Below are 25884 nucleotides of genomic sequence, written 5' to 3'. Positions count from 1 at the left end.
GAAATAACTTATCTTATGCTAGCCATGTTATCCTCATGGGCAGTGAGTCTCCCTGACATTTGCTGCCATTGGTAAAAATCAGATTCTCTACTCAGAGTGAGAGCAGCAACCAGGTATAGTGGCATACACCTTTAATGCCAGCACTTGGGAGGCAGAGGTAGGAGGCTCCCCATGTGTGGGAGGCCAGCCTGAGACTACAGAGTGAGTTCCAGGTCTGCAACTCACAAGCCGACTGTTCATGCTATTTGTGACTTTTATTCCCGAGTAGCTCACATAGCACTTTCCAGCGCTATGAAGGCTAACCAGCTAGGAGCTGGCTTTGTCAGTTCTAACACGGTCTTTCAGTGTCTTGCAGCCTGTGGTATTGGCAGTAGTAAGGACTTACCATTTAGTTTTGGTGGGTGTCCAAGTGCTTTGCCAATTATTGGGACTGTATTGCGAGCTTCATGGGCCTCCCTGACCAAGAGCTCACTGTGGGGGTTAACCCAATTCTGGCACTGACATTTACCAGCAACAGCCTGTTTTGAGATATTTTATGGAATGCCTCTGGACTACATGTAATGGAAATGATTTTATCAGTGTTAAAGTTCTTATATGGTTTATATTTTTATAAGTATAGAGTGGAAATTTCTTGTTCTTCAGAAATTCATATTACAGGATGAACATACGTGTTGAGAAAATGTTTAAGAGGAAAACAGACATGCTAAAACATAAATAAAACTGACTATCCATATCTGTGAGTTCTGAAGTGTCAACTAACTTATGGCCAAATTATCAGAAAACCATGGAACCTATACTGAACATATACAGACATTTTATTTGCTGGTTATTATTCCCCAACAATTTGCATAGCCTTTACATTGTATGACTTAAAAATGATAGAGAGATGAGTTAAAACATTCTCTGGGACAGTATCCCATTTTATGTAAAAGAATTTGAATATAAGCTCTGATATCCAAGAAAGGTCCTGGAATCATTCCACCTTACAAAATGGCTATTTTATGTGTGAAAAAGATAGCGGGGTCTCTTCCATTTTTCTAAAAGTTTGAGCATGTTATTTATAAAGAGATGGAGAAATAATTTGTTAAAATGAAAGGCAAAAGTGTACATGTAATTATTTCCTAGAAAAGCAAAGGGGTTGATATCCAAGCTCCTGACTCCTGACTTCAGCTAATCACATGCCAAATACCAAGTTGAAAAAAAAAGATGACTATCTGGGCATTGTGGAGCAAGCCTGCAGCACCCTGGAGCCAGAGGTAAAAGAGCCACTGAGGGGTCATGGCCAGACTAAGACTACATGTTGACTATCAGGTCAGCTTGAGCTAGAGCGGGACCATACCTTGAAAATCCAAACAGACAAACAACAGAAAGAAAAATCTGGAAAAAATATTTTAAGAGAAGATTTGATTGAATTTAAAGTCATCAAATCTCTGTCAGTTTAAGCTTGTATTGTCTTTCTTTTTTCTGTTTTATTTTCAAAATATTTTGAGTCTTTTGTCAAAACTTGGTGTTCATGAAGACATGACTCAGTTTATTCTCATTTCTAAAATTAAAAAAAAAAAACCCTAAGGCTATATTCCAGTATTCCACAAACGAATGAAGCTGATCATCAACTCTTGAGAATCCTTAGAATTTAATTTGCCTAAAACTCTTCCCCCAATTTCTATTATAAAACAATTTCCAAAACCTGCCCATATATATACCCACTCTTCATTATTTAATAGAGTGACTAAAACGTAGTACAATGGACCAAGTTAAAACTCACATTCTTTTCTCCTCTACCAATAGCATTTCTAATCAAAATATCACAAAGGAAAGATGTGGGATTGCATTAAACGTTTTACTCTCCAGGAACAATGAAAATTATCTACATTTTCTTTAGTTGTAAAGTCTGAGATATTTTAATGATATAAAGGTAATGATATACAATATTGAGGAAACTGATTGACAGAAATGCTAAGAAATTGGTCACATCACACCAGAAATATATACCAAACACCTGCTAGTTAAAAGAGGTAAAGTCTTTCTTCTGCTGGGTTTCTTTCTAGAGAAGAGACATGTCTATTCCTTGACTAAAGCAAATGCTTGAATTGATTGAATTCCATGAAGGGCATATTTAATATTCATGTGAACAAGAGTTTTACCAAAAAAAAAAAAAAAGTCAGATAGGAAGATCACCATGAGTTTGAGGCTACCCTGAGACTCCATAGTGAGTTCCAGGTCAGCCTGAGCTAGAGTGAGAGCCTACCTTGAAAAAAAAAAAAAAGCTTCTTCCCTAGGCTCACTCTGTTTTTACAAGAGATCAAGAGATTCTACAAACTCACCTCCAGTGAAAAAGCAAAGTCGAAGGCAAAGCGACATTTCCTTTTCTGCAGCGAGGGGAAACGTGTCAAGGCTGACTGCAGTGAGAGCAAAGGAGCTGATTTGGCGGGAAGGAAGGATTATGTGCATGGCTCCGACTGCTGCCCTTTGCCTCAGCAAGGGACATAAAGAATTCAGAAAGAAAATGAGGAGGGATTTTTATTGAACTTATGTCATTTCCCCTCCTGTTCTGTGATTATGATGTAGGCAAAGTTGTTATTTCACAAAAGGCACCTCCGCAACAGTTGGCATTGGAAGCACATTCCAACATTTTGATACGTGACTTCTAAGCCCTCCGCTCTGGCTGCAGGAACTGGCAGGAGGACGTTACTGCCACAGGGGTCGGACTAGATTCACGGAACTCTCTCTGTAACTCGGACCTGCCACACATGTCCTCAATATCCAGCAGCTAAGTAGAGCCCAAGCGATTCTTCTACATTTTGTATTGGCTCAATACCAAGAAAGCATACCGATTCAGGGAAGAGGGATATACACCCCTCTCCTCTTCTAATATTGAGAGCATACAAAACATTTTTCTATTAACCATTCTAGTACGTTTTTGTCTGGTTTTGTATATAGGGTCCTATTGTATAGCCCAAGCTGAACTCAGACTCATGATCCTCCTGGTTAAGCATCCTCCCATGTGATGACATTAGCAGTATGTTAACTTATTTGTCTTACTTTCACAGTCATAGGGAATGTTTTCAAACTTGGATATGATTTGTGGGTATACAGATAACAACACTGGTATCATCTTGCAAACCAGTTTTAATTATTTCAAATTAGATTGACTTACAAGGCCCATATATCCAATGTATTTTTTTTCATTTTCAAGAAAGAGGAAAGAATGGGCATGCCAGGGCCTCTAGTCACTGCAAACGAACTCCAGATGCATGTGCTACTTTGTGCATCTGATTATGTGGTTACTAAGGAATTGAGCCTGGTTCCTTAGGCTTTTCAGGTAAGCTCCTTAACCCCTATGCCATCTCTCCAGCCAGGGATTTTCTTTTATTTCATTCTTTTTTTTAAGAAATCCATTTTCTTCCTTTCTGTGAGAGGCATCACTGCGGACATTCACAACTACGAAAGCAACTGAAAGGCTGACACTGATAGAACTTAAGCACATGGCCTCTAAGGCAGTAGAACAAAAGCTTGTAAAACATACTCAGACCCAGGCATACACACCCCAGTGCATGCAGTAGTAACGTCCCATTGCTGTCCGTGTCAACATTAGACTACGAAATCTCATTTTATCTGCTGTATCCTGTGGGCTGCATGTATCAAGATTAATATTGTTTTTCTCTTTCATGTTGATAGATTGAAATCCAGTAATCACCCTCTGTATCCCAACTTACCTATTCTCAACTACATATCAGCTTTGAAGTTTTTGCTTGAGGTCTACTTTGCTACCTATCCAGAATGCTACTTTTATTATTTTATTTACTCGACATGCAATATTGACTTATTTTTGGAAAATTCTCTATGTCAATGCATATGTGTTTCTATATATGCACATATATCTATATATGAAACATATAATACATTCATACGGTACATGCAAAATCTTTAAAAGATCACATTTTTACAGTGAGATTTCTGAGAATTCTTTTATATATTTCAAACAACATTTATTTACACATAACTCCTGATTTTACTTGATATCATTTTTAACATTTTGTCAATTTTAATTTATTATACACTTACTATGCTAGTTTTACCTGTCCTCTTATCCCATACGATACAGGGCATTCCACATGTTAGACACTTTGAAAATTTCTGTTTTACTATTTTGAAAGTCAAGATGTAATTACTTTAATGATGACTCATATTTTTAACGTTGGTGGATTAGCATTATTTAAAAATATACTTATTTACTTATTTGTGAGAGCAATAAAGAGAGAGGGAGAGAGAGAGTGTACTGGTGAAACAGGGAGGGCCTCTTGTCCCTGCAAACTAGCTCCAGACTCATGTACCACTGTCTTTTCATGGGAACTGGGGAATTGAACTCAGGTCAGAAGACTTTGAAATCTTTAACTGCTTTAACTAACCTTTAACTGCTGAGCCATCAGTATAGTCATTAATACTTGAACCTAGCTTCTTTATCTCCAACATAATTTTATATGTGATTATGTTTGGTTTCTAACCTCCTATAAGGTATTCTAAATTTGTGTTCAATTTGTTGTTACTATTCACTAACTTTAACAAGTTTTCCAACTCCCATTGTATTGGTCTTTGTTCACTTTTTTTTTTTTTTTATCTGTCATATGTCCATCCATGTTAATTTCATTTTTGAAGCGTAAATCTTTCTGCGGCATTTGGACAATGGCTTGTAATTAGTTTTCCTTATGAAAATATTTTCAATTTACCTTTGCTTTTTAGTTGGATTGGTAAGTTTAATAGAGATTTGAAGGTAGTTCATCATTATTGGATGAAAGGGTTGGTTTAGCAATTTTATGTTCTTTTTGCAACATGTGATTTGCTTCTGCCCTTCCTGCTAGTCTTCTGCTCCTTAGTCCTCCACAGTTTAATTTAGACACATCTATTCTTCTGTTTTGTGTTGTTAATCTTCCTAGCATTCCTTCCTAAGATACCTAGGGCTACTGAAGACATCCTCAGTGGAAGGTCACTTGTCTTCTTTTCCTCCTCACTTATAAAACATCAGTGTCCACAATCACTTGTAATGCCATTTCTACCCAATTCATTTCCATTCTCCTGAAGTTCTGGACATGTTATAATTCTCCCTTTACCTTCAGTGTCGCCATTGCTGCTCCATGCTTTTGTTTATGTAGCCCTCTTTGAGGCTTTCCCACATTCCAGCTCACTAATTTTATTTTTTATTTTATTTTTTTTAATTTAATTTATTAGTTTTCATTTCAGTGAATACAGGCAGTTTGGTACCATTATTTAGGCTCATCTGTGATCTACCCCCTCCCATTAGACCCTCCTTGTTAATGAAAATGGGTCGTGCATTGTGGAGTTAGCCCCCAGTTATTAGTATGATAAATGTCTCTGAAAATCATGACCCAACATGTAACTCTGACATTCTTTCCGCCCCCTCTTCCGCAAGATTTCCCTGAGCCATGTTGGGTTCATTTTTGGTCTGCTTCAGTGCTGAGGTGTTGGGGGCCTCTGAGGCTCTGGCTCTCTGATTTGGTAGGAGTTGATTTTTCTCTGCATTGATCTCCTTCCCCTTTGTGCTGGTATCTGGTTCACAGGAAAACATCACCCTTGCTTATTTCGCCAGTTGTCCTTAGTTTCAGTTGGGCCCCTTTTGAGGTATGTTGGGGCAGCTCTCTTCTTAGGATCTGCATCTATCTGGAAAAGAGAAGCAGATTCTCCAACGGAGAGTAAGTTAGCACCCGGAAAATTGAGATAACACTTACTTTTTTTGATAGACAGTTTGATAGGTGTAGGCCCTCTTATACCCCGTGATTGATGGTAGCTTGATATTGTAGAGTGGGCTTGTGTTTGGGTGTGGTTCTGACTTGTTTCCCAGCTCCAGCTAAGGGTCTAGTAATTTTATTTTTATCAGCTTAAGCAAAGTTTGATTTTACAGGTGGGCTATGTTTTAATATTTCTATTTGCTTTGTATTTAAATTTATTGGCTATTATCTACCATTCCTATATGTTTTCCCCTTATTTCTGTTATTGCTTAATTCTCTTTAAAACTTTAAAAATATTCTTACTTTTGCTGGGTACTGTGACACATGCCTTTAATCCCAGTAATCAGGAGGCATAGGTAGGATTATCACAGTGAGTTTAAGGCCAGCCTGAGACTACATAGTAAATTGCAGGTAAGACTGGGCTAGAGAAAGACCCTGCCTCAAACACACACATACAAATCTTACTGTACATATTCAAAGTTTTCCTTGTGCTTTAATATGGGTGATGTAATCCTCCCATGTTACATGTTATATGTGTGAAATTCTCTTCAGAGTGCCAAGTGTTTATGTGCATTTGTGTGTACACACGCATGTTTGTGTGTGTGTGTGTGTGTGTGTGTGTGTGTGTGTGTGTTCATGCATGCTTGTGCATACAGAGGCTATTGAATTTTTACTGTGAGCTCAGGCTCAGTTAAGATTATTATATCCCTGGGTTTCTCATGTGCCTGGGGTTATGAAAGCATTTTTGTATAACTTATATTTCTTCATTTTGTGTCTCCAACAACTTCATGGAACAGAGTCAGGTTTTTGTTAATTTCACAGCTTTGGATTTCTACTTATGGAAAAATTTGGCTTCTCCATTATCACAGAATTTCCCTACCTAGAGCATGGGACTCATTAAAAGCTTCTTTACTGCTTCTCTGGGCCTGTGGATTTTTTTTTTTTTCTAGAACCTTCTCATGGATTATTTATTGAACCATTTACAAGCTGGTTTCAAGCTACCAAGGTCTCCTGGAGTCAAAACCACAGCTCATAACTCAAGTGCAACTTCACAACTCCAGCTCCAACTATGTGTTCCTTCCTTTTTTTGTTCTTTTTCCTTAGATTCTAGCATTTCATTATTTCTTTACAGAGAAGCTATATATTAGGTTTTCTTTATTAACTTAAAATTATTTGTGTGTGTGCATGTGTGTGTGTGTGTGTGTGTGTGTGTGTGTGTACAAACATTCCCATGTGCCAGGATCTCTTACTATCACAAATGAATGCTCAATGTGGGTGCTTGGGGAATTGAACCCAGGTCAGCGGGTTTATAAGCAAAAGGCTTTAACTAATCAGACATCTCCCCAGTCCCTTAGGTTTTTCAAAGGATTCATTTGTTCAACACTTTAGTATAAGGAGCATCACATCTATACAATAAGTAACTTTATAGTATGTCCTAGTCCCATGGAAAATATGAAATATAGCTACATTTAACATTATTAAACAACGTGAAAAGGCATGTGTGGTGGCACATGCCTTGAATCTCAGCACTCAGGAAGCTGAAGTAGGAGTCTTTTTTTTTTTTTAATCTTATTTTATCTTATTTTTTCTTGATTTTTAAAACATTTTCCATGATTATAAAAAAATATCCCATGGTAATACCCTCCCTTCACCCACTTTCCCCTTTGAAATTCCATTCTTCATCATATCCCCTCCCCATCTCAATAAGTCTCTCTTAGACCCTGAGCCTTGGAAGGTGTGATCGAGATATTACTTGGTACTCTAGTCACTTCTTTCCAGCACCATGATACCTTCTGAGTCATCCCAAGGTCACCGCCATCTGAAAAGAGAAAATACTCTACCAAAAGTGAGAGTAACATTAATATAAGGGTAGGAATATTAAGAGAAGTGCTTACTAGGCAGTTTGATAAGCATAGTATATACAATTATCCAGACATCAGCAGATGTTACACCCCTAGGGCTCATGACTACCCCTGTTTTAAGTTTTCAGTATCAGGGATGTAATGAAGTAATGAAATTGGAGCAGGCCTCCAGTCCAATTGGAGGGCAGTTGGTTTCCACCATGACAGACGTGCCACTATTGCACCCGTTGGCTCATTTGGACTGGCTGGCCAATTATAAGGCTTGCAGTGACCACTGTTGAGTATCTTCACTGGAGGTATCTCTTTCTCCCATTGAACAGCATGTAGAATGGCTTCTTCCAGCTTTCTGTCAGCTGGTCTACATGGAGGAGGTTATCAACTCAGTTCTAGCACGATTTATCAGTGGCCTTGCAACCCAAGTATGTGGAATCTTCAGCAATAGGGTCTTACCATCAATTTCTGGTGGGAAACCAAGGGCCTCGGCAATGGCCTATAATGTTTTGGGGGCACCAGGGAGCTCCCTGGCCAACAGCTCACTGGAAGGTATCCCATCCTTGGCATTGAAAATTTTCTGGCAATGATCTGCGGCTCCTGAGTGTTCCATTGTCCAAAATCGGAGAATTCCATATGATTTATTTATACCCTTTTAGCTTTTGATTAGCCTTCCCTCCACCTTTTCTTAACTCAATCTCCTCCCCTGACCTCACTTTGGGCCTTTTTACCCCAGTTAATCTATTCTTCTACTTACATATATATAATACCAACCTACTAAGTACCCTCTCCCTTCCTTTCTCTTAACTTTGTATCTCTTTTTTAGCTTACTGGCCTCTGCTACTGAGTTTTTTCCTTCTCACACAGAAGCACAATCATCCATAGCTAGGATCCACATATGAGAGAGAACATGTGGCACTTGGCTTTCTGGGCCTGGGTTACCTCACTTAGTATAATCCTTTCCAGATCCATCCATTGTTCTGCAAATTTCATAACTTCATTTTTCTTTACTGCTGAGTAGAACTCCGTTTTATAAATGTGCCATATCTTCGGTATCCACTCATCAGTTGAGGGATGATGTAGGAGTCTTTTTGTGAGTTCAAGGTAAACCTGAGACTAATTCCAGATCAGCCTGGGCTAGAGCAAGGACCTACCTTGAAAAACCCCCCAAATTTAAAAAACAACATTGTTAAAGACATTAAACACGCACACATGCACAAAGCAGAGAGAGATTTTTGCTTTTCTTTTTCTTTTTTTTTTTTTTTTTGTTTTTTTTGTTTTTGGTAGAATGTTCTCTGTCTTGCTTTGGAGCTCAGGCTGGCCTTAAACTCTCAAACTCACAATCATTTTTGCCACTAGATGTTGGGGTGAGAAGCATGTGCCACCCTGTCCCTGGCTTGTCACTTTGTTTTTACACATAACTAGGAAAACAGTACAAACTTAATTGGTATGGATTTATCTATTATTCTTAGAGATTTCTACTCTGCCATGCAATAAGCACTTTAAAACATTTTTAGTTTATTTTTATTTATTTATTTGAGAGCAACAGACAGAGAGAGAATCTGGCAGAGAGAGAGAGAGAAAATGGGCACACCAGGGCCTCCAGCCACTGCAAATGAACTCCAGATGTATGTGCCACCTTGTGCATCTGGCTTAAGTGGGTCATGGGTAATCGAGCCTCAAACCAAGGTCCTTAGGTTTCACAGTCCAGTGCTTAACCGCTAAGTCATCTCTCCAGCCCAGCAATTTTGATTATAAGATTTTATATCAAAATAGAAAAGGTTTAGTTTTACCTGACATATACTCAAATCTAGTATGCAATTTGAATGAATAAAACTTTTGCTTTTATATAGTCTGTTGTGATGCCTAATTTTTGTCATACTTCCATTGTATTATTACTGTGATCTAAGAGGACACTGTATTGTTATTGTTACTGGATCTATGAGTGATACATATGTGATTCCAGTCAGGAGACTTCAGCCCATTCTTTGATTATACAAAGAACTTAACTCTTACAGCATGAAAATCAAGGTGGCTGTGAATTAAGTTTTATTCTCTATTATGTCTTATTTACCAAAATAAAATAAAATAAAAAGAGAAAACAAAAAAGATACTCTCTAAAATCCTAGCTGTGGAGAACATGTTGTTTCCTAACACCCTTTTTAAACTTCCCCAGGAGGGCCAGTAACCAGCCCCTTCATGGACCAGAGCAGCTATGGGTTTGTACACAGAGCTGTGAATTCTCTTTTTGATGGCTGTTTGGCCTGAAGGCTTGCTGGAAGTGGCACAGAGCTATGTAGACTGTTTTCCAGGTGTCAATGCACTAGAGCACAAATGTATTATGTGCCGATCCTGATTTCTGTCAAAAACCCAGAGACTTTTATTTTTTTTTTCTCAGAACAAGTGATTTGTATATGTATGGTTCTTTGAGAACCAGTTCCATCAGAGAGCTTCCTGGCTCACCTTGGCATCCTGCTCATTTATTTCGATGGCTGGACTCTAAGAAGGAATCTGTGAGCATCCTTGTGGTATTCACTGAAATAAATATCCTAAAAGCAGATAGGGCTTGTATAAAATACATCATCATGATGTAATATGTCAGTGCCCAATTATACATTTGATGTACCTTAAAAACGTGTGTCTTGGAAGGACAACAGATTGTCATAATACTGTGTTTCAATTAAACCCACATCTAGGCATTCTGAGCTCCAAATTCCTAAAACCCTCAAGCTAATGTGTTCCATGTTGTGGGGTTAATTTACGTAAGGTTCTGGAGCTCCTGCTGCACTGTTTCAAATCTGGATAGCTTTGATATTCTCCATAGTGCTATACACAAATATTATAAACTGTTTTTCACAGAGACGAGTTATGATTATCAGCAGGAATTACTTTCATACCGCAATCTCCATCCATCTAGTACTCAAACATTACCCAGGCCTCCTTATTCCCGAACTTCATTTTGCAATCCCTATAAAACACATCTGCTCCAACTGTATGTGTTTTGAAAATTAAATATACTAATATCATTCTGACTGACCTGGCTGCCAAACGCATGTGGGAGAGTTCGGGTCGGCAACGCAAGCAGCAAGGAGTCCTCAGGTCATATGGGAACTTGTAGCCCACATCACTAGAGGGAAGAAACAAGACAGGGAAAAGAAAGAAAGACAAAGAACATTTCTGAATATGTATTATATTTTCTGACTTGAGCATTGAGAAATTTGGGCCATGACTCCATCATAATGCGAATCCATCAATACTCATCCCTGTGAGATTGTCAAGAGTTCTAACAGTCTCCTTAAGCAGAGTGCTGTGAAGTTTCTCAAGGATTTTTTGTTTCCCAACAAGTAGAATCTCTGAGGTAAATACACTGTGAAGAGCTGCTTTGTTCCCGGGGTTCATAAGTGAGGTAAAGGAAAAGAGTAGTGAAATGTAAAAGTGGCTAACTGTTCACAATAGCAAACCTTGAGCGATCACATTAGTTAGTACAGAATTTATTCATTTGATCATCTTAAGTGAAGCTTTGCACTGCAAGCAGTGATGACACAGATGCTGTAAGAAACAGAAACAGACATCAAGAGCTATAGGCAGTTACAACACCATTTTCAGACAAAAATTTATGTCAAACAAACCAAACTACATATCCTTCTGCCCATGAAGATGAGTGAGAGGACAAAATTATGCATTTAAGCCACTCTCAGAAACTGACAATTAGTTGCACTGACTTACTTAGTCTAACAAAAGCTATTATATACATTAAATATGCTACAGAATTGTCATGGAAAGAAAACAGAGATATAGCTGCACAGTGTCACTCTCAGAAGTATGAAGAATTTCCATGATATTTTAGGAACTTCCACTCAGGCAAACCCATGATTTGTGGCTTCGACCCTGTAAAGAACTTCAGACTAGCAGGCATTAGGAATTAGAATGGAGAATTTATTAAAGATTCTAAGAAAAATGTTCAATAAAAAAAGGAAACCACCTACAAGAGCATAGATGCAAATTTTTCATAAAGAGAGCGAGCCACAGGGAAGGAATAAGACATACTCAAAAGTAAATATGGGGCTGGAAAGATGGCTTAGAGGTTAAGGCACTTGCCTACAAAGCCAAAGGACCTAGATCTGATTCCCCAGGACCCATGTAAACCACACACATAAGGTGGCACATTCGTCTGGAATTCATTTGTAGCTGCTAAAGGCCCTGGTGTGCCCATTCCCTCCCTCCCTCTCTCTCTCTCTCTCTCTCTTTCTCTCTCTCTTTCACTTACTCACTCTGTCTTTATCTCTCTAAACTAAATAAAATAAGTTTAAAGAGGTTTCTTAAAAAGAAAATACTGCTTCTCAAAGGTGAATCACAATGAAGTTTGTTCGCATGAGCCATATCTCATATCTGTTGACTCTCAAGTTAAAGCTCTTAAGGTTGCTAAGAAAACCTATTTTTCTTCTCTCTCTCCTCTCTCCTTCTGATGAAATTGACATTGTAGATCTAACCTTTTAGCAGTAGCCACTACATTTACTGTCACTGTTCTTACTGCAGAAGGTACTTCTTCAGTTTTTGTGAGAGTCAGCTGCAGTTGCTTATTCTCTGTCTTCCATTTTTTGGCAATGTCTACTAGTATATTTGTCAAAGATGAACCTAGTATGCCTTAACTTTGTGAAATTTCAGAAAACAGATGGCCAGAGGCCAGCTGTGACCAAGAAAAAATTGAGAAATCTTTCTTCTTTCTGCTTTCATCCTTCCACCTTCTCCCTCTTCCTTCCTTTCTTTTTCTTTATTTCTTATTTCTTTTTCATTTTCTGCACATTCTCCAAATCTGTGGATGAGACTTTTCTAAGTGACAATTTCCACATATTTTTTTAAATGTGTGTGTTGGTTATGTATGGAATGCGCTTGTGTACGTGTGTGTATGGGTACACACAAACACAGAGATCTGAGGCTAACCCCAGGATATTTATCTTCTTCTTCCCTCTTGCTTGCAATAGGGTCTCCCCTTTCTGATACATTTGACCCACATTTCTCTGGGTCTGCCTCATATTTAAGTAGACATGTTGGAATTACAGACACGTGTGCCACTTTGCTTCTTGCTTTTGGTATGTACTTGAGAATTTGCAAGTAATAGGTTTTAACTACTAAGCAATCTCCCAATCACCCATTTTCCATTTCTAGATGAATGTAGTTACCTTGTGTGAGTAACTATGATGAGAAATATTTCTGCTATATTATTTTCATTAAAAATTTAATTATTTCAGATAGTGATCCTAAAAACTTCCTAACATTATAATACAGTGTTGGGCAATTTAATATTTTCATTTACTGAGAAAGAAAATGCATCCTTTTTGTGACAGAAAGAACAAGGGCCCAGCTTTGTGGGGGGGGGGGGAGGGAGCTTTCAACCATGGTTTTCCAGAACACCAAATGCTGGATCTTTGAAGAGTTGTCTGTACTTCTTTTTTTTTAAAAATATTTTATTTATTTATTTGAGAGCGACAGAGACAGAGAGAAAGACAGATAGAGGGAGAGAGAGAGAGAATGGGCGCACCAGGGCTTCTAGCCTCTGCAAACGAACTCCAGACGCGTGCGCCCCCTTGTGCATCTGGCTAAAGTGGGACCTGGGGAACTGAGCCTCGAACCGGGGTTCTTAGGCTTCACAGGTGAGTGCTTAACCGCTAAGCCATCTCTCCAACCCTTGTCTGTACTTCTTAATTGTGGTTTTCAAAATGTGATGGGTGAAAGAATCCACTGAGATAAAATAAATACATATTGAAACTTATATGTGTGTTTTAATTCGTCCTCTTTACCAAAACAAGGAGGTACCATAGGAGTAAATAACTTACTCAAAGAAAAATTGTAATTAAAATCTATTTCTTTGTGTCCACACTGTGACTCAAGGCGATGAATTATGCTTACTTTAAGAAACATTCTGTGGATGCCGGGCATGATGGTATGTGCCTTTAATCCCAGGATTTGGGAGGGAGAAGTAGGGGGATCTCCACTACTATGAGGCCACCCCAAGACTTCATAGTGAATTTAGACTGAAACCCTATCCACCACCACCACCCCCAAAAAGAAGCACTTCATGGGCTAAGTAAAGATGAGCCAATAAAGTAGCTAAGGCAGATAGGATTCATTTTGCAAATAAGTTATATCAGTTAAAAATGGAAAAACACCCCTGCATTGACCTAATTTTAATAAAGTATTTTCCTTTGTACTTACTGGCAGCATTGTCAAGATAATTCTACCAAATGCTTAACATAAAACATGCAAATATCCACTAAATTCTAGCAATAATTGCCATAGAATTTATGTACATCTATACTCCATCAGTTCACAGACCACAGTGCTCCCCAGATAAGTGCCAATGAAGTAGGAAAACCCCTGTAACAGAACAGAAGAGTGAGAAGTAACAATACCTGCATACATAATAACAGGGACAGAGCCCACATAAATTTTTGTGCCTCCATATTTATCTCTGAATAATTAATGATTTGATATAATAATGTAAATCTTTAATGGATCTTGAAAGTTTTAATACTTTGTCAGTTGTGACATTAAAGCATTGGGTTGTTTTTCAGTGGTTATAAACTCATGCTTAATAGTCTTTCAAGAATTCTGATTATCATGTGGTCTGTTGTTTACAAAACAGTAAATGAATGGGACAATTCCTCCTCCATGGTATTTTTTTTTTTACCTGTTTTCCTGCATTATGTTATTCATTATGGGTCTCTTTTTTTAAAAAAATCTCTATCCTTGTTTGCCTAATCCAAGAAATTTTCCTTTATTGCTCAGAATTGTCTCAACTTAGTCTACTGCATTTCTTTTACATTTCTCAAAGATTATGTCCAGCAATACTTGCACTAAAAGCTGTGTATTTATTGTAAGATGTTTGATCAAAACATTCCATTATGTGGCTGATGATTCCCCTGGAAAATGATCTAAAGTGTGCATTTTGGTCTTACAACATCTATCTATCTATCTATCTATCTATCTATCTATCTATCTATCTATTTATATATCTATCTATAATCTAACTATCTATCCATCTATCATCTATTTATACCTATCTATATCTATCTATCTATCATCTAACTATCTATCTATCCATCTATCATCTATTTATACCTCTCTATATCTATCTATCTATCATCTAACTATCTATCCATCTATCATCTATTTATACCTATATATCTATATCTATCTATCTATCAAGTATCATCTAACCATCCATCCATCTATCATCTATCTGTGTCTATCTATACCTATCTATATCTATCTATCTATCTATCTATCTATCTATCTATCTATCTATCTATCATGTATGTATCTATCTATGATCTAGTGAGATGGCTCAGCAGTTAAAGATAGTTGCTTTCCAAGCCTTCAGGCTGCAAGTCCTAGTCTGATTTCCCAGTATCCAATAAAGGCAGATGCACAAAGTGGTACATGTGTCTGGAGTTTGTTTGCAGTGGCAAGAGGCCCTGATACACACATTTCATCTCTCTCCACTCCATCTCTCAAATACATACACATACATTTATATGTACACATACATGTGTATATATATATATATATATATATATATATATATATATATATATATATATAGTCAATTGCATTCGGTTGTTTGCTATATAACATACTCAAACATACTCACACTCCTCACCCCTCAAAGGTACAGATTCCACAGCTTTCTCATACTTTGCATAACTCACACAATTTCCCAGAAGTTTCTGGTATCCTGTTTTCTTTAATAATTTTTACCTTCATAATTAATGTATTATATCCATTATCATAATTACTTAGAACTGAGGTGGGGTGTTATTACAGGCTCACATTGATTTTACAGCAGAAGAGCTGGAAAATGCACTCTTTGGATGTCTGCCGTGCTTGGATAATCAGTACCTAAGTTGCCAAAGCTGATTGAAAACAGCTGGATGCCTGCCTCTCGCTTCTCACAGTTTTGGAAGTGCTGCCAGAACAGGTAGTCAAAAATGGAAAGTCAGGAAAAATTCAGGCATCTGGGGCGTCTCTAAGGAAAGCAGCTGTGGCTTCCATAGGAAGCAGTCGTTGTTTGCCGTCAGCCAAGGCTCTCTCTCTATACCCGTGAGACCAGTTCTGGCATAACTGGTCTAGTCGGATGCAGTTTATGACTGAGGAGTCTGTGAGGAAGCACGTGGGCAGTCCCATCTCTGGTAGAACAGAGCTGAGCCATCCCCAAGCTGGAAGCCATGTGTGGGCTGCTGGCCTTCCTGCGGCCTACTCTGGAGGGTCCCCTTTACTGAGGCTCTAATTATCCCTTTGACACAAGTAAAAACAATAGGAAAGATGCTTTTCAAAACATATCTCTCCAAGATAGACTGTCTTGTTTTTAAAACCAGACATCAGTATTATTTCTGTAAACATGGCATCTTTCCCTTACAACATGAACTCATTTTCGTGAGAATTTTTTTTTTTAATTTCCTAAGTTGTAGAAAAATACAATGAAATTTTTGATGTCACTGTAAATATCCTGAATGAGCAGTGTGGAATGTTATTCTGTGTTTGTAAACACATGCCTTTCCAGATTTGTTTTATACAATAAATCTTGAAATTTTTTATTGGGAGGAGAAGCTTGGTTTCTATCAGAGAAATGCTAGCTTTGGCTTTTGGTCTTGAATGCCCTGAACTCAGTGTGCTGTGGGGAGATTATTGAAGTAAGGACTGGATGCCACTTGTTAATTACACAAATGACATTCTAGTAGAAGATTGGGAGTGATTGTTTGAAACCGAGCACTGATTTTAGAATTTCAGTGGTCAGAACTTACAGAGTTAGAAAAATATAGTTCTTTTATTTTAGATTGCATGCAGTGTTTCTTCTCATTAGAGATCACTCTCTCAGGACAGTTAAATAGGATGATTACTATAGCAACTTTTCTTCATAAATCCTCAATTTCAAAACCAACCAGATCTAAGGCAAATAATTTTGTACTGATAACAGGGACACAAATGAAAATTAAATACAATTGATGTGTAGTTATAAAACAAACCTTTTCAGCAGAAATAAGGGAATATATAAAAATATCTGTGTGGTTAGCTCAGTGGTAGAACACTTCCTAGTATGTATCAGATCCTGAGTTTGATACCTGTCATCATTAAAAATAGAATGAAATTTGAATATATTTTTTACATCACTGAAATGTACTTCAAGAAAAATAGTTCAGTCATAGTTCATTTTGTTTTAGGGCACCTGGTCATTTTTTAGATTTCAAATGTTTTGCCCATCAGTAATGATAATACATAAAGCCAGGTAATCTACATCAACTGCCTCATTATTTAATTTACTTTTTGTACTCTGCTTTTAGTCCCAACTTTTTAAATGCTGAAACAGACCATCCTTAAAAGGCATTCATTGCCTTGCTTTTTCTGTTTCTCATAGACATAAAAGGAAAATAATGTGGTTCTTAGATAAGGACAGGAAGGTTGCTGGTATAAATATTCTGTAAAACACACTATCATTCCTAATATATTCCCAAACACAATGTTTAGCATATTCCCTAAGATCTCTTTAAATTTCAAACTACAACTTTAAGTATCAAAACTCAGCAGAAAAATAAAGGTAAGCCTGGAAATTAAGAGCATGCACCTCAAAATGTTTAGACAATTTTGCAGAAAAACAGTCTCTATGGAAGAAGTGCAATTGTTTATCCAATAATTAATGAAAGTCTTTTATAAAAAATCCTATGACTAGGTAACCACATTCTTAAAAGAAAGGTAGGCAATACTGACATTTTTAAAAGTTGAGTATCAATAACAACACTTGACTATAACTTAGAATTCAAAGATGAAAAAAACCCACAGCTGTTTTTGAGAAATGTAGTGTGTATTTTCAGTTTATGCTAATTATGGTTTACACAATTTCAACCAGATGGGTTTACATGCACGGTAGCTAATTCAGGCCAACTGTCTTCAAATATATTCTCTTAACTGGAGGTAGGCTTCAGAGCCCTCTGTATTATCTCTCATCTTGTCACTAATAATTACCATTCCCAAGTGTTCCGGTGATAGCTCAAATTTGCCTGAATGGACCACAGGCTACTTTGGGAATACTGTAAATAAAGGGTACACTGTGTTCTTGGACAGTTTATCCTTTTAAAAGTGAATAAATTATTGTATAAAAGAAAATAGGATCAGCTCTGGGGAACTGAAGATGTGGTTGGAATGAGTGATATGTCATTTGCTACGAATTAAACCAGTACTTTTTGACTAAGTATCATTTGTCCCTACTGAGTAATAAAATAGTAAAATGATGCATCACTGCAGAAGTCAGCTAAAAGCTTTTACAACATTGCTTTAAAATTTACTTAGAGTTTTACTTAAATTTTGTCATGGGCTATAATTTCTTATTTGAAAACCAATGTCAGTTGATACTGAATGACTGAAATATATTCTTTCAAACAATACACATTTACCACATGATCCTTCATATAAACTTTTTATTTATTTATTTAGTATATCTAGTTAGTTTCTAACTCTAGCCCAGGAAGACCTGAAACTCACTCTATAGTTCTAAACTGACCTCTAACTCACAACAGTATTCTTACCTCTGCATTCCAAATACCGGGATTAAAGACATGTGACACCATGCTTGGCCATATAAGCTTTGTAAAAATTGTTTTTCCTTAGTTGAAAACTTCAACATATACTTAAATGGTGGATAAAAGTGTTTCATTTAACACTTAGGTAGTAATAAATCCTAAAACCTCATTCTAAATATAGCTGTGTTTTCTTTTAAATGACACATGAATAAATATAAAAACAGAAAACCAGGGCTGGAGAGATGGCTTAGCAGTTAAACGCTTGCCTCTGAAGCCTAAGGACCCCGGTTCGAGGCTCAGTTCCCCAGGTCCCACGTTAGCCAGATGCACAAGGGGGCGCACGCGTCTGGAGTTCGTTTGCAGAGGCTGGAAGCCCTGGCGCGCCCATTCTCTCTCTCTCCCTCTATCTGTCCTTCTCTCTGTGTCTGTCACTCTCAAATAAATAAATAAATAAAAATTAAAAAAAAAAAAAAACAGAAAACCAGACTTACCAGTAGTAGAGTCAGTCCCTGGAAATTATTTCTTTAGACAATTATTTGCTTTCATCTATATGTGACTCAATATTCTGCTTACTGATAAAATACACTCAGAGGAGAAACAATAATTCATTTCTTTTGAATAGGAAATTGTCAAAAAAAGTTCATGCAAAAGATTAGAGAAACAATCTAGCCCTACCTTGCATCTTTCTGAACTTTTTATTTCAAAAGGATCTTCAGCATAATTATACCAATTTCTATTCCAGTTCTGTTTATATTTGTTATTTTTTTGTATTAATAGAAAGTAGTGATACTTTGTAGGAATTCCGGATTGATCTTTGAGTTATCATCTGTATATCACTAAAGAGTCATTTCTATAATAATCAAAGCACTATGTTTAAAAGTATATTTAACAAGACATTACTTTAATTGTTCCTCCAAACAATTACTGTTTCTTCAATTTGTAGATGTGTATGTATCATGTATGTATGTGCACACCAGGGCTTCCTGCTGCTGAAAGAGAATGCCAGTTGCTTCTACCAACATTTGTTTCCCTTTAATTTGGGTGGCTTGGGAATTGAACTCAGGCCAGCAGGGTTTGCAAGCAAGTGCCTCTAACTGCTGATTCATCTTCCCAACCCTCCAAATAAGACATTTTTAATGTGTTTCTATTAAAGAAAGACTTGTTCTTGTGGTTTTTGGAATTCTATAAAATTGCTAGTTAACTGGTACTTTATAAACCTCGTTGAGGTCAGATGCAAAAAATTTAGTTGGAAATATAGCCTTCTAGTTAGGACTCATATATCAGAGATAAGAATGAGAATGTTTATTTCTAAAGAGCATTAGGAAATCATCATAGAAATCTAAGTTTACCTATAAACTTATGCCACTGGGTAAATTCCATTTTTAAAAAGGGATTAATTCAATAATGTACCCAAAGTATTATTTCCTATTTCAATAATCCAAAGTCTTTCTCTGCAAAGTACAAAAAAGGCTTTGCCCAAAAACATAATGACTTAACTCTAACCTATTCATTCAACCTATGATTGATTCAGGGGTGCACAAAATAAAATGCAATATATGACAATGTGAGTTGAATTTTAATATCTGAAAAATAAGCATCTGAGACACAGAATAAATTTTAACTATTTCAGAGATTTTTTTCTCCTGTGAATAACTCAATACTTTCAAAGCTTTCATTTTACTTGCAAACTCATCTAAAAGTTAATATGGTTGAAAAAACAGGATCTTGATATAGCTACTTATAATTGAAACTACCCACTGTCCAAATGTGATGCTTGTCTCCTCCTCCTCCTCCTCCTTCTTCTTCTTGTTTGGTTGGTTTTGATCATCCAGTCCTGTCATTTATTCATAAACATAGTAACTAGTTGCATTGCAACAAGAAGGACAGATGAAAGCATAACTATAAAATTAATCTATTAGCTTGTTTTGAGTTTTGGGGGATTGCAAATTTAGAACACACCATATTCATATAAATACCTCTTCGGATAGGATTCTCCCTCCTTTACAATTAGATGCCTGATTTGCTCATAATGAACCATTTTTGAAGAGGACACTGAAACAGACCTAAGTGGGAGGAACAACAGAATAGCACACTGGTTTCCACTGGTGTTTTCATATAGACTAGTTGCTCAGATTAGCCACCTGTCAATTGATGAGTGTTTTGGAATGAGGTGGAGGAAACGTAGAAAGCATTTGTACAGGCCAAAGTTCAGGCATCAGAGTTGAAGTCACTGGGAAGTGAAGGGAATCACGTGAAAACAAGAGTCACTAATGATGTGTTAGTGCAAGGAGGGCCTGACATTAAGAATGAACTTCCTCTGTTTCATATTTTATATCCAGCTGTGAAGATCATGAGGCTTGCCCAGACCTAGGATGAAATGAGTGTGCACTGAATTTGTACATATTCAGAAATATGTCTGCATATTGCAGAAGAAAATATAGCTGAAAATGTGACGACATCCACTTATTCTTTCTCAACTTTTAAGCTGGAATTGTTTTCATTTAATTTGACTAAAAAATATGTTAGTGAGCTCTTATCAAAAGGGACACATTTATTCCCCACACTAAAGAAACATAAAAAAATAGCTTAATACAAAACTCAAGAGTTTATAAAAGTGAAAGTTTTAAATGGAATGCTTATAAAATAATCAAATAGTTATATTGATTCCATTATTTAATTACCTATCTCAATACTAATATATGTTTAAATTAATGTAGTCTTTTCATACACACATATGCAAAAATATAATAGCTAATCTGTTTCCTTCTACTTCAATTATTTGGGGGAGGGGTTCTTGAGATAGGGTATCTCTCTAGCCCAGGCTGACCTGAAATTCACTCTGTAGTCTAATAGGATGGGGCCACCCATATTTATAAAAGGCTATATTCACTTTACATAATGTCCATCATGACTTTGTACAAACCTGGATTTCATTATGTTTCAAAACTATAACTTTTATCCTGAAATTATCAATTATGAAGAGATTATAGAAGCCCATAAGTTACTCAGTCAAAGAAGCAAGAATCTCAGTGACAACTATTGAAAAGGAAGGAATGGATTCACTATGGCTGGGAAGCACATGGCCACTGACCTGAATGCCTGGATTTTGCCGTGGGGTTTCTGGGAAAGCCTGCAAATGTGAAACATCTTTCTGTGTAGTAGAGTTGCTACTTTTATAATTCCTTAGTATATCATACACATTTTGAGTTCCTGCTGCTTTGTCTACAAGCTAGATAAAAACCTCCAAGCTTCATCATGGGAATTAGAGAACATCCTGGTAGAGACACCCAAAATTATATCAGATAGATCCTCTGTGCATCAGGATCTCATCCCTGAGCTCCATCTAATTTTCCTTTTCTTGGAGGGTTGTGATATAGGTGTCTGAGAGGGAGGAACAGAAAGAATAAAATATGCAAAACTACATGTATGATAGAAAGTTAGAGGTATTTAAAGTGATTAGAAAAAAAGAAGGTTGCTTGTGATTTTGTGGGAATGAAGACTGCAGTAACTAGAACTGCACTTACCATTTCAAAGGTGGAAAGTATTAATCCAATTATGGTGGATTGATAAGAAAGTCATAAGTTAGAAAGAAAGAAGTAGAGACACAGAGAGAGAATGGGCACACGTGGCTTCCAGCCACTGCAAAGGAACTCCAGATGCATGTACCACTTTGTGCATCTGGCTTATGTGGGTCCTGGAGAGTTGAGCCTTGAACCGGGGTCCTCAGACTTCACAGGCAAGCATTTAGTGAATGTCAAAGCCATCTCTCCAGCCCTAGGTCAGAAATTTTTTTTAAGCTACTGGGAATATAGACTGAAAGTACCCAAAGTGTGAAGGAGTCCATCTATACCTGGGAGAGTGGAGAAAATGGAATTAAAACATGCATATTATTATATGCAGTGTTTGAGATTTCACTGAAATTATGCTCTTCTGTGTTTCCTGTGAGATAATCCTTACAAGTCCCCTCAGATGTAAAACTAATAGCAACTTTCATTTCCAGGTAAGTTTCAGATTCCATTCCCAATGTACAACACTGGGTATCTATTACTTGCTTGATAAATACGCTGGATCCTAAAGAAACTGTTTACCCATATTCCAGACTTGTCATCTCTGCCCCCTTGAGATGCTACCCCATTAACATTAACCCATCTTCGGAGTCGAAAGCGACTCACACCATAAGTCTAAGAGCTTTCACAAATACTCCCCTAATCTTGATGTTGTTTTACCTGGCAACCATAAGAAATCCCATTAGGTCATCTCTCTCTTGAATTATAGTCAAAAGAAACAAAATGAAAACCAGTCTTTAAATATATTGTATTTGACTTCTGAGACAACTCCAAAATGTTAATATTTTTCTTGCCTTCTGCTTCAATATAAGTGCTGATTTTACTTTTCATATTTGTTCCATATTGTGGGTGTTACAGGATGAAAGAATGCATGAGTTTGAGGAAATCTATGGCCAATATCATGGATTATGATCTAGAAAGAACCATAAGGTTCATATGGAACTGCAGTGCAGTTATAATTCTAAGCAGCAGTGTTTAGCTTTTTTTTTTTTTTTCTTTTAAGTAGAAACTATATATGGCCACATCATGTGTTGGTACCATCATTTCCCTCATCCCTGTCTCCACTGGGATGGCTGGTACTCACCATGGAGTTGTGGGTTAGGAGTTGTGAGAGCAGTAGTCAGTCATTGTGGGGAGGGTGGTGCCGGTGTGGACAATGCCTCTGGATATTCCGTCCCACACTGTGGTCTTAAAATCTTTTCAGCCTCTTTGCCACCAAATTCCCTGAGCCATGTGCATGGTGGATGTGCTTGAAGCCTACTTTAGTGTTGAGCTCTCAGCACTCCTAGATTTCTGCTTTCGTACGTCTGGAATATCATCAGTGTTGGTCTCCGTTACCCTAGCGCAGGTTGTCAGGCTTCTTTGGGGTTTTTGTTGTCATTTTGGATGTTCCTTTTTTTTTTTTTTTTTTAATCCAGGACATGGTAGCAAAGGTACACTCTAAAGTAATTAAGGTCCTCATCACAGAAACTCCCATGCTTGCATCTTATTATGTAAGAATTCTTCCTTTGTCCTTTTCGTTTGTTTGTTTGTTTTTTAGTTTTTGGTTTTTCTAGGTAGGGTCTCCCTGTAACTCAGGCTGACTTGGAATTCACTATATAGTCTCAGGGTGACCTTGAACTCATGGTGATCCTCCAACCTCTGCCTGCCAGCTGCTGGTGGTACTAAAGGTGTGCACCGACATGCCTGGCTCTTTTGTCAGTTTTAATAGATCTTCCAGGAATTGTGATTATCTTCCTGGGGAGAACCAATAGCTTGGAGAGGAAGTTTCCAAAGTTAACACATGCATATGTAAATAGATAGTGGGGGTGGGGGAGAGAAAGCGTGAGAGAGCTGCACAATAAGTAATTGCTCACCTAAAAAGAACATTTTTCAGCTGTAGCTAAATTATTAGCTTTGGCATATGTTGCAGTCCAGTTCACATTGCTGGTAGAAATCACCCAACCAAGAGCAGCTTCTGGGTAAAAGAGATTTATTTTGGCTTCCAGGCTCGAGGGGAAGCTCCATGATGGCAAGGGAAAAGGATGGCATGAGCAAAGGGTGGATATAACCTCCTGGCCAACAGAAGGTGGACAATAACGACAGGAGAGTGTGCCAAACACTGGCATGGGGAAACTGGCTATAATAACCATAAGCCCACCCCCAACAATGCACTCCCTCCAGGAGGCATTAATTCCCAAATATCCATCAGCTGGGAACCTAGCATTCAGCGCACCTAAATATATGGTGGGCACCTGAATCAAAACATCACAGCATAATTATTACAGCATAAGAGGGATTCAGTTAATGAGTTCACTTAGAAAATCTTGATGTTGGGCTGGAGAGATGGCGTAGCTGTTGAGTGTTTGCCTGTGAAGCCTAAGGACCCCGGTTCGAGGCTCAATTCCCCAGGACCCACATTAGCCAGATGCATAAAGGGGTGCACACATCTGGAGTTTGTTAGCAGTGGCTGGAGGCCCTGGCGCGCCCATTCTCTCTTTCGCTCTCTATCTGCCTCTTTCTCTGTCTTTCTTTCTCAAACAAATAAATAAAAATCTTTAAAAAAAAAAAAAAAAAGAAAATCATGATGTTGCAATGCCTATGACCAGTGCATAGACAGATGCCTAAAAAGATCATAGTATTTAGATTATGCTAAGTATCCATACAAAATATGTTGTTGATAATAATAATAAACATTTAAAATGTGTATCTCATTCTTATTGAGAACAGGCTGTGATTCTTCTTGTTAGAATTCTTACATATCCAGAATGCTGTGTACTGATTTTTATCAGCTATTGTAACTGATGTTACTTGGAAGCAAAGAAAGGAACTGAATGCCTTGTTGAGGCTGTTTTCATGATTTAGTTATGCTTTGAATTCAAAAGAGAACTTTATACCTATATTTTCACACTCAGTAAGATCAAAAGATAGAGAATGTAAATCAGCTATGGTGTTTTGAATTTCGTTCAGGTTGGATGAAATTCATAGTAGACTAAATTATATTGCTTCAGAGTGAAATAATTCTTTAACAATGTCTTTATTCCTACTTTTACAAAGGCTCCTTAAACAATATAAGTTATGAGATCATTTCATATAGAACATACAACATGCAATATCCACAAATTCTAGAAGAAATATTTATTTGTATCAATCTAACTTGTATACCCCCATCACTTGAAATGATCCAGATATGTGAATGGATGACCAAAAAGAAAAAAAAATTCCTTCAAAAACAAATTGTTATATTCTCTCTTATCTTCACTTAGCAGGTGTTAAGGCCAAATTCTACCATTGAACAGCTTACTAGATTTACTTTCAATCATTTAAATGTATAAAATGTTCATTTTCTCCTAGAAAGATATTTTTAACATGGTTGAACCAAAGTACTGACTGACTCATGTATTTTCTTTGTGTTTTATTTTCAGATTTTCTTTTCCATTTGCATTGCTTTCTGGGGAGTAAGAAGCATGAAACAGCTCACCTCTGCTTCTTGGAAATAAGCTAAGAGTACACAGTTCTCTTGTTCAGATCAGTTATCCATAATGTATTATTACTGTGTATGGAAATATAATTATTTTATCTGATGCCTATATGAATATTTCTTTAGCTTAATAAATGTACTTATTTAGTGGTGCTTTTCGTATTTCTTTTTCTGTTAAAACTGAAATCAGTTATACTTTTTCTGCTAGAAGTAAAAAGCAATTTCAAGCACATTGATGTCACATTACTGATATTAGCTATATCAGTAAATATAAGAGAGTAATGGGGGCTGGAGAGATGGTTTAGTGGTTAAGTGCTTGCCTGTGAAGCCTAAGGACTCCGGTTCGAGGCTCGGTTCCCCAGGTCCCACGTTAGCCAGATGCACAAGGGGGCGCATGTGTCTGGAGTTCGTTTACAGAGGCTGGAAGCCCTGGCATGCCCATTCTCTCTCTCTCCCTCTATCTGTCTTTCTCTCTGTGTCTGTCGCTCTCAAATTAAAAAAAAAAAAAAAAAAGAGAGAGTAATGGGAAGAAAAACAAAAAAGAATGAAAAGCATACATTTACTTTTCTTTGGTTAGATAATGGTTCCTTAGATGTTGATTAAAATTGTTTTAGATACATCTTCTAGTCTTTAAAATGCATTGGAATCCTCTTAAGCTTGCATGCACCCTTGAACACCACATAATTGTCA

General features: G+C 37.2%; 1 protein-coding gene across 1 annotated transcript in view; it reads left to right on the top strand.

Moving 5' to 3' along the window:
* Agmo (alkylglycerol monooxygenase) overlaps positions 1–25213 on the top strand; it is a 356358-nt gene extending 331145 nt beyond the window's left edge. Inside the window, exon 13 of the mRNA XM_004652846.2 lies at positions 25139–25213. Within this exon, the coding sequence (XP_004652903.2) occupies positions 25139–25213 (75 nt within the window). The remainder of the gene's footprint in view (positions 1–25138) is intronic.
* Positions 25214–25884: the final 671 nt, after the last annotated feature.

The sequence above is a fragment of the Jaculus jaculus genome, chromosome 16 (genome assembly GCF_020740685.1).
Source record: "Jaculus jaculus isolate mJacJac1 chromosome 16, mJacJac1.mat.Y.cur, whole genome shotgun sequence".
Classification (NCBI taxonomy): domain Eukaryota; kingdom Metazoa; phylum Chordata; class Mammalia; order Rodentia; family Dipodidae; genus Jaculus; species Jaculus jaculus.
The sequence above is the reverse complement of the archived record's forward strand: the minus strand, read 5'-3'. Positions and strand labels throughout refer to the sequence as shown.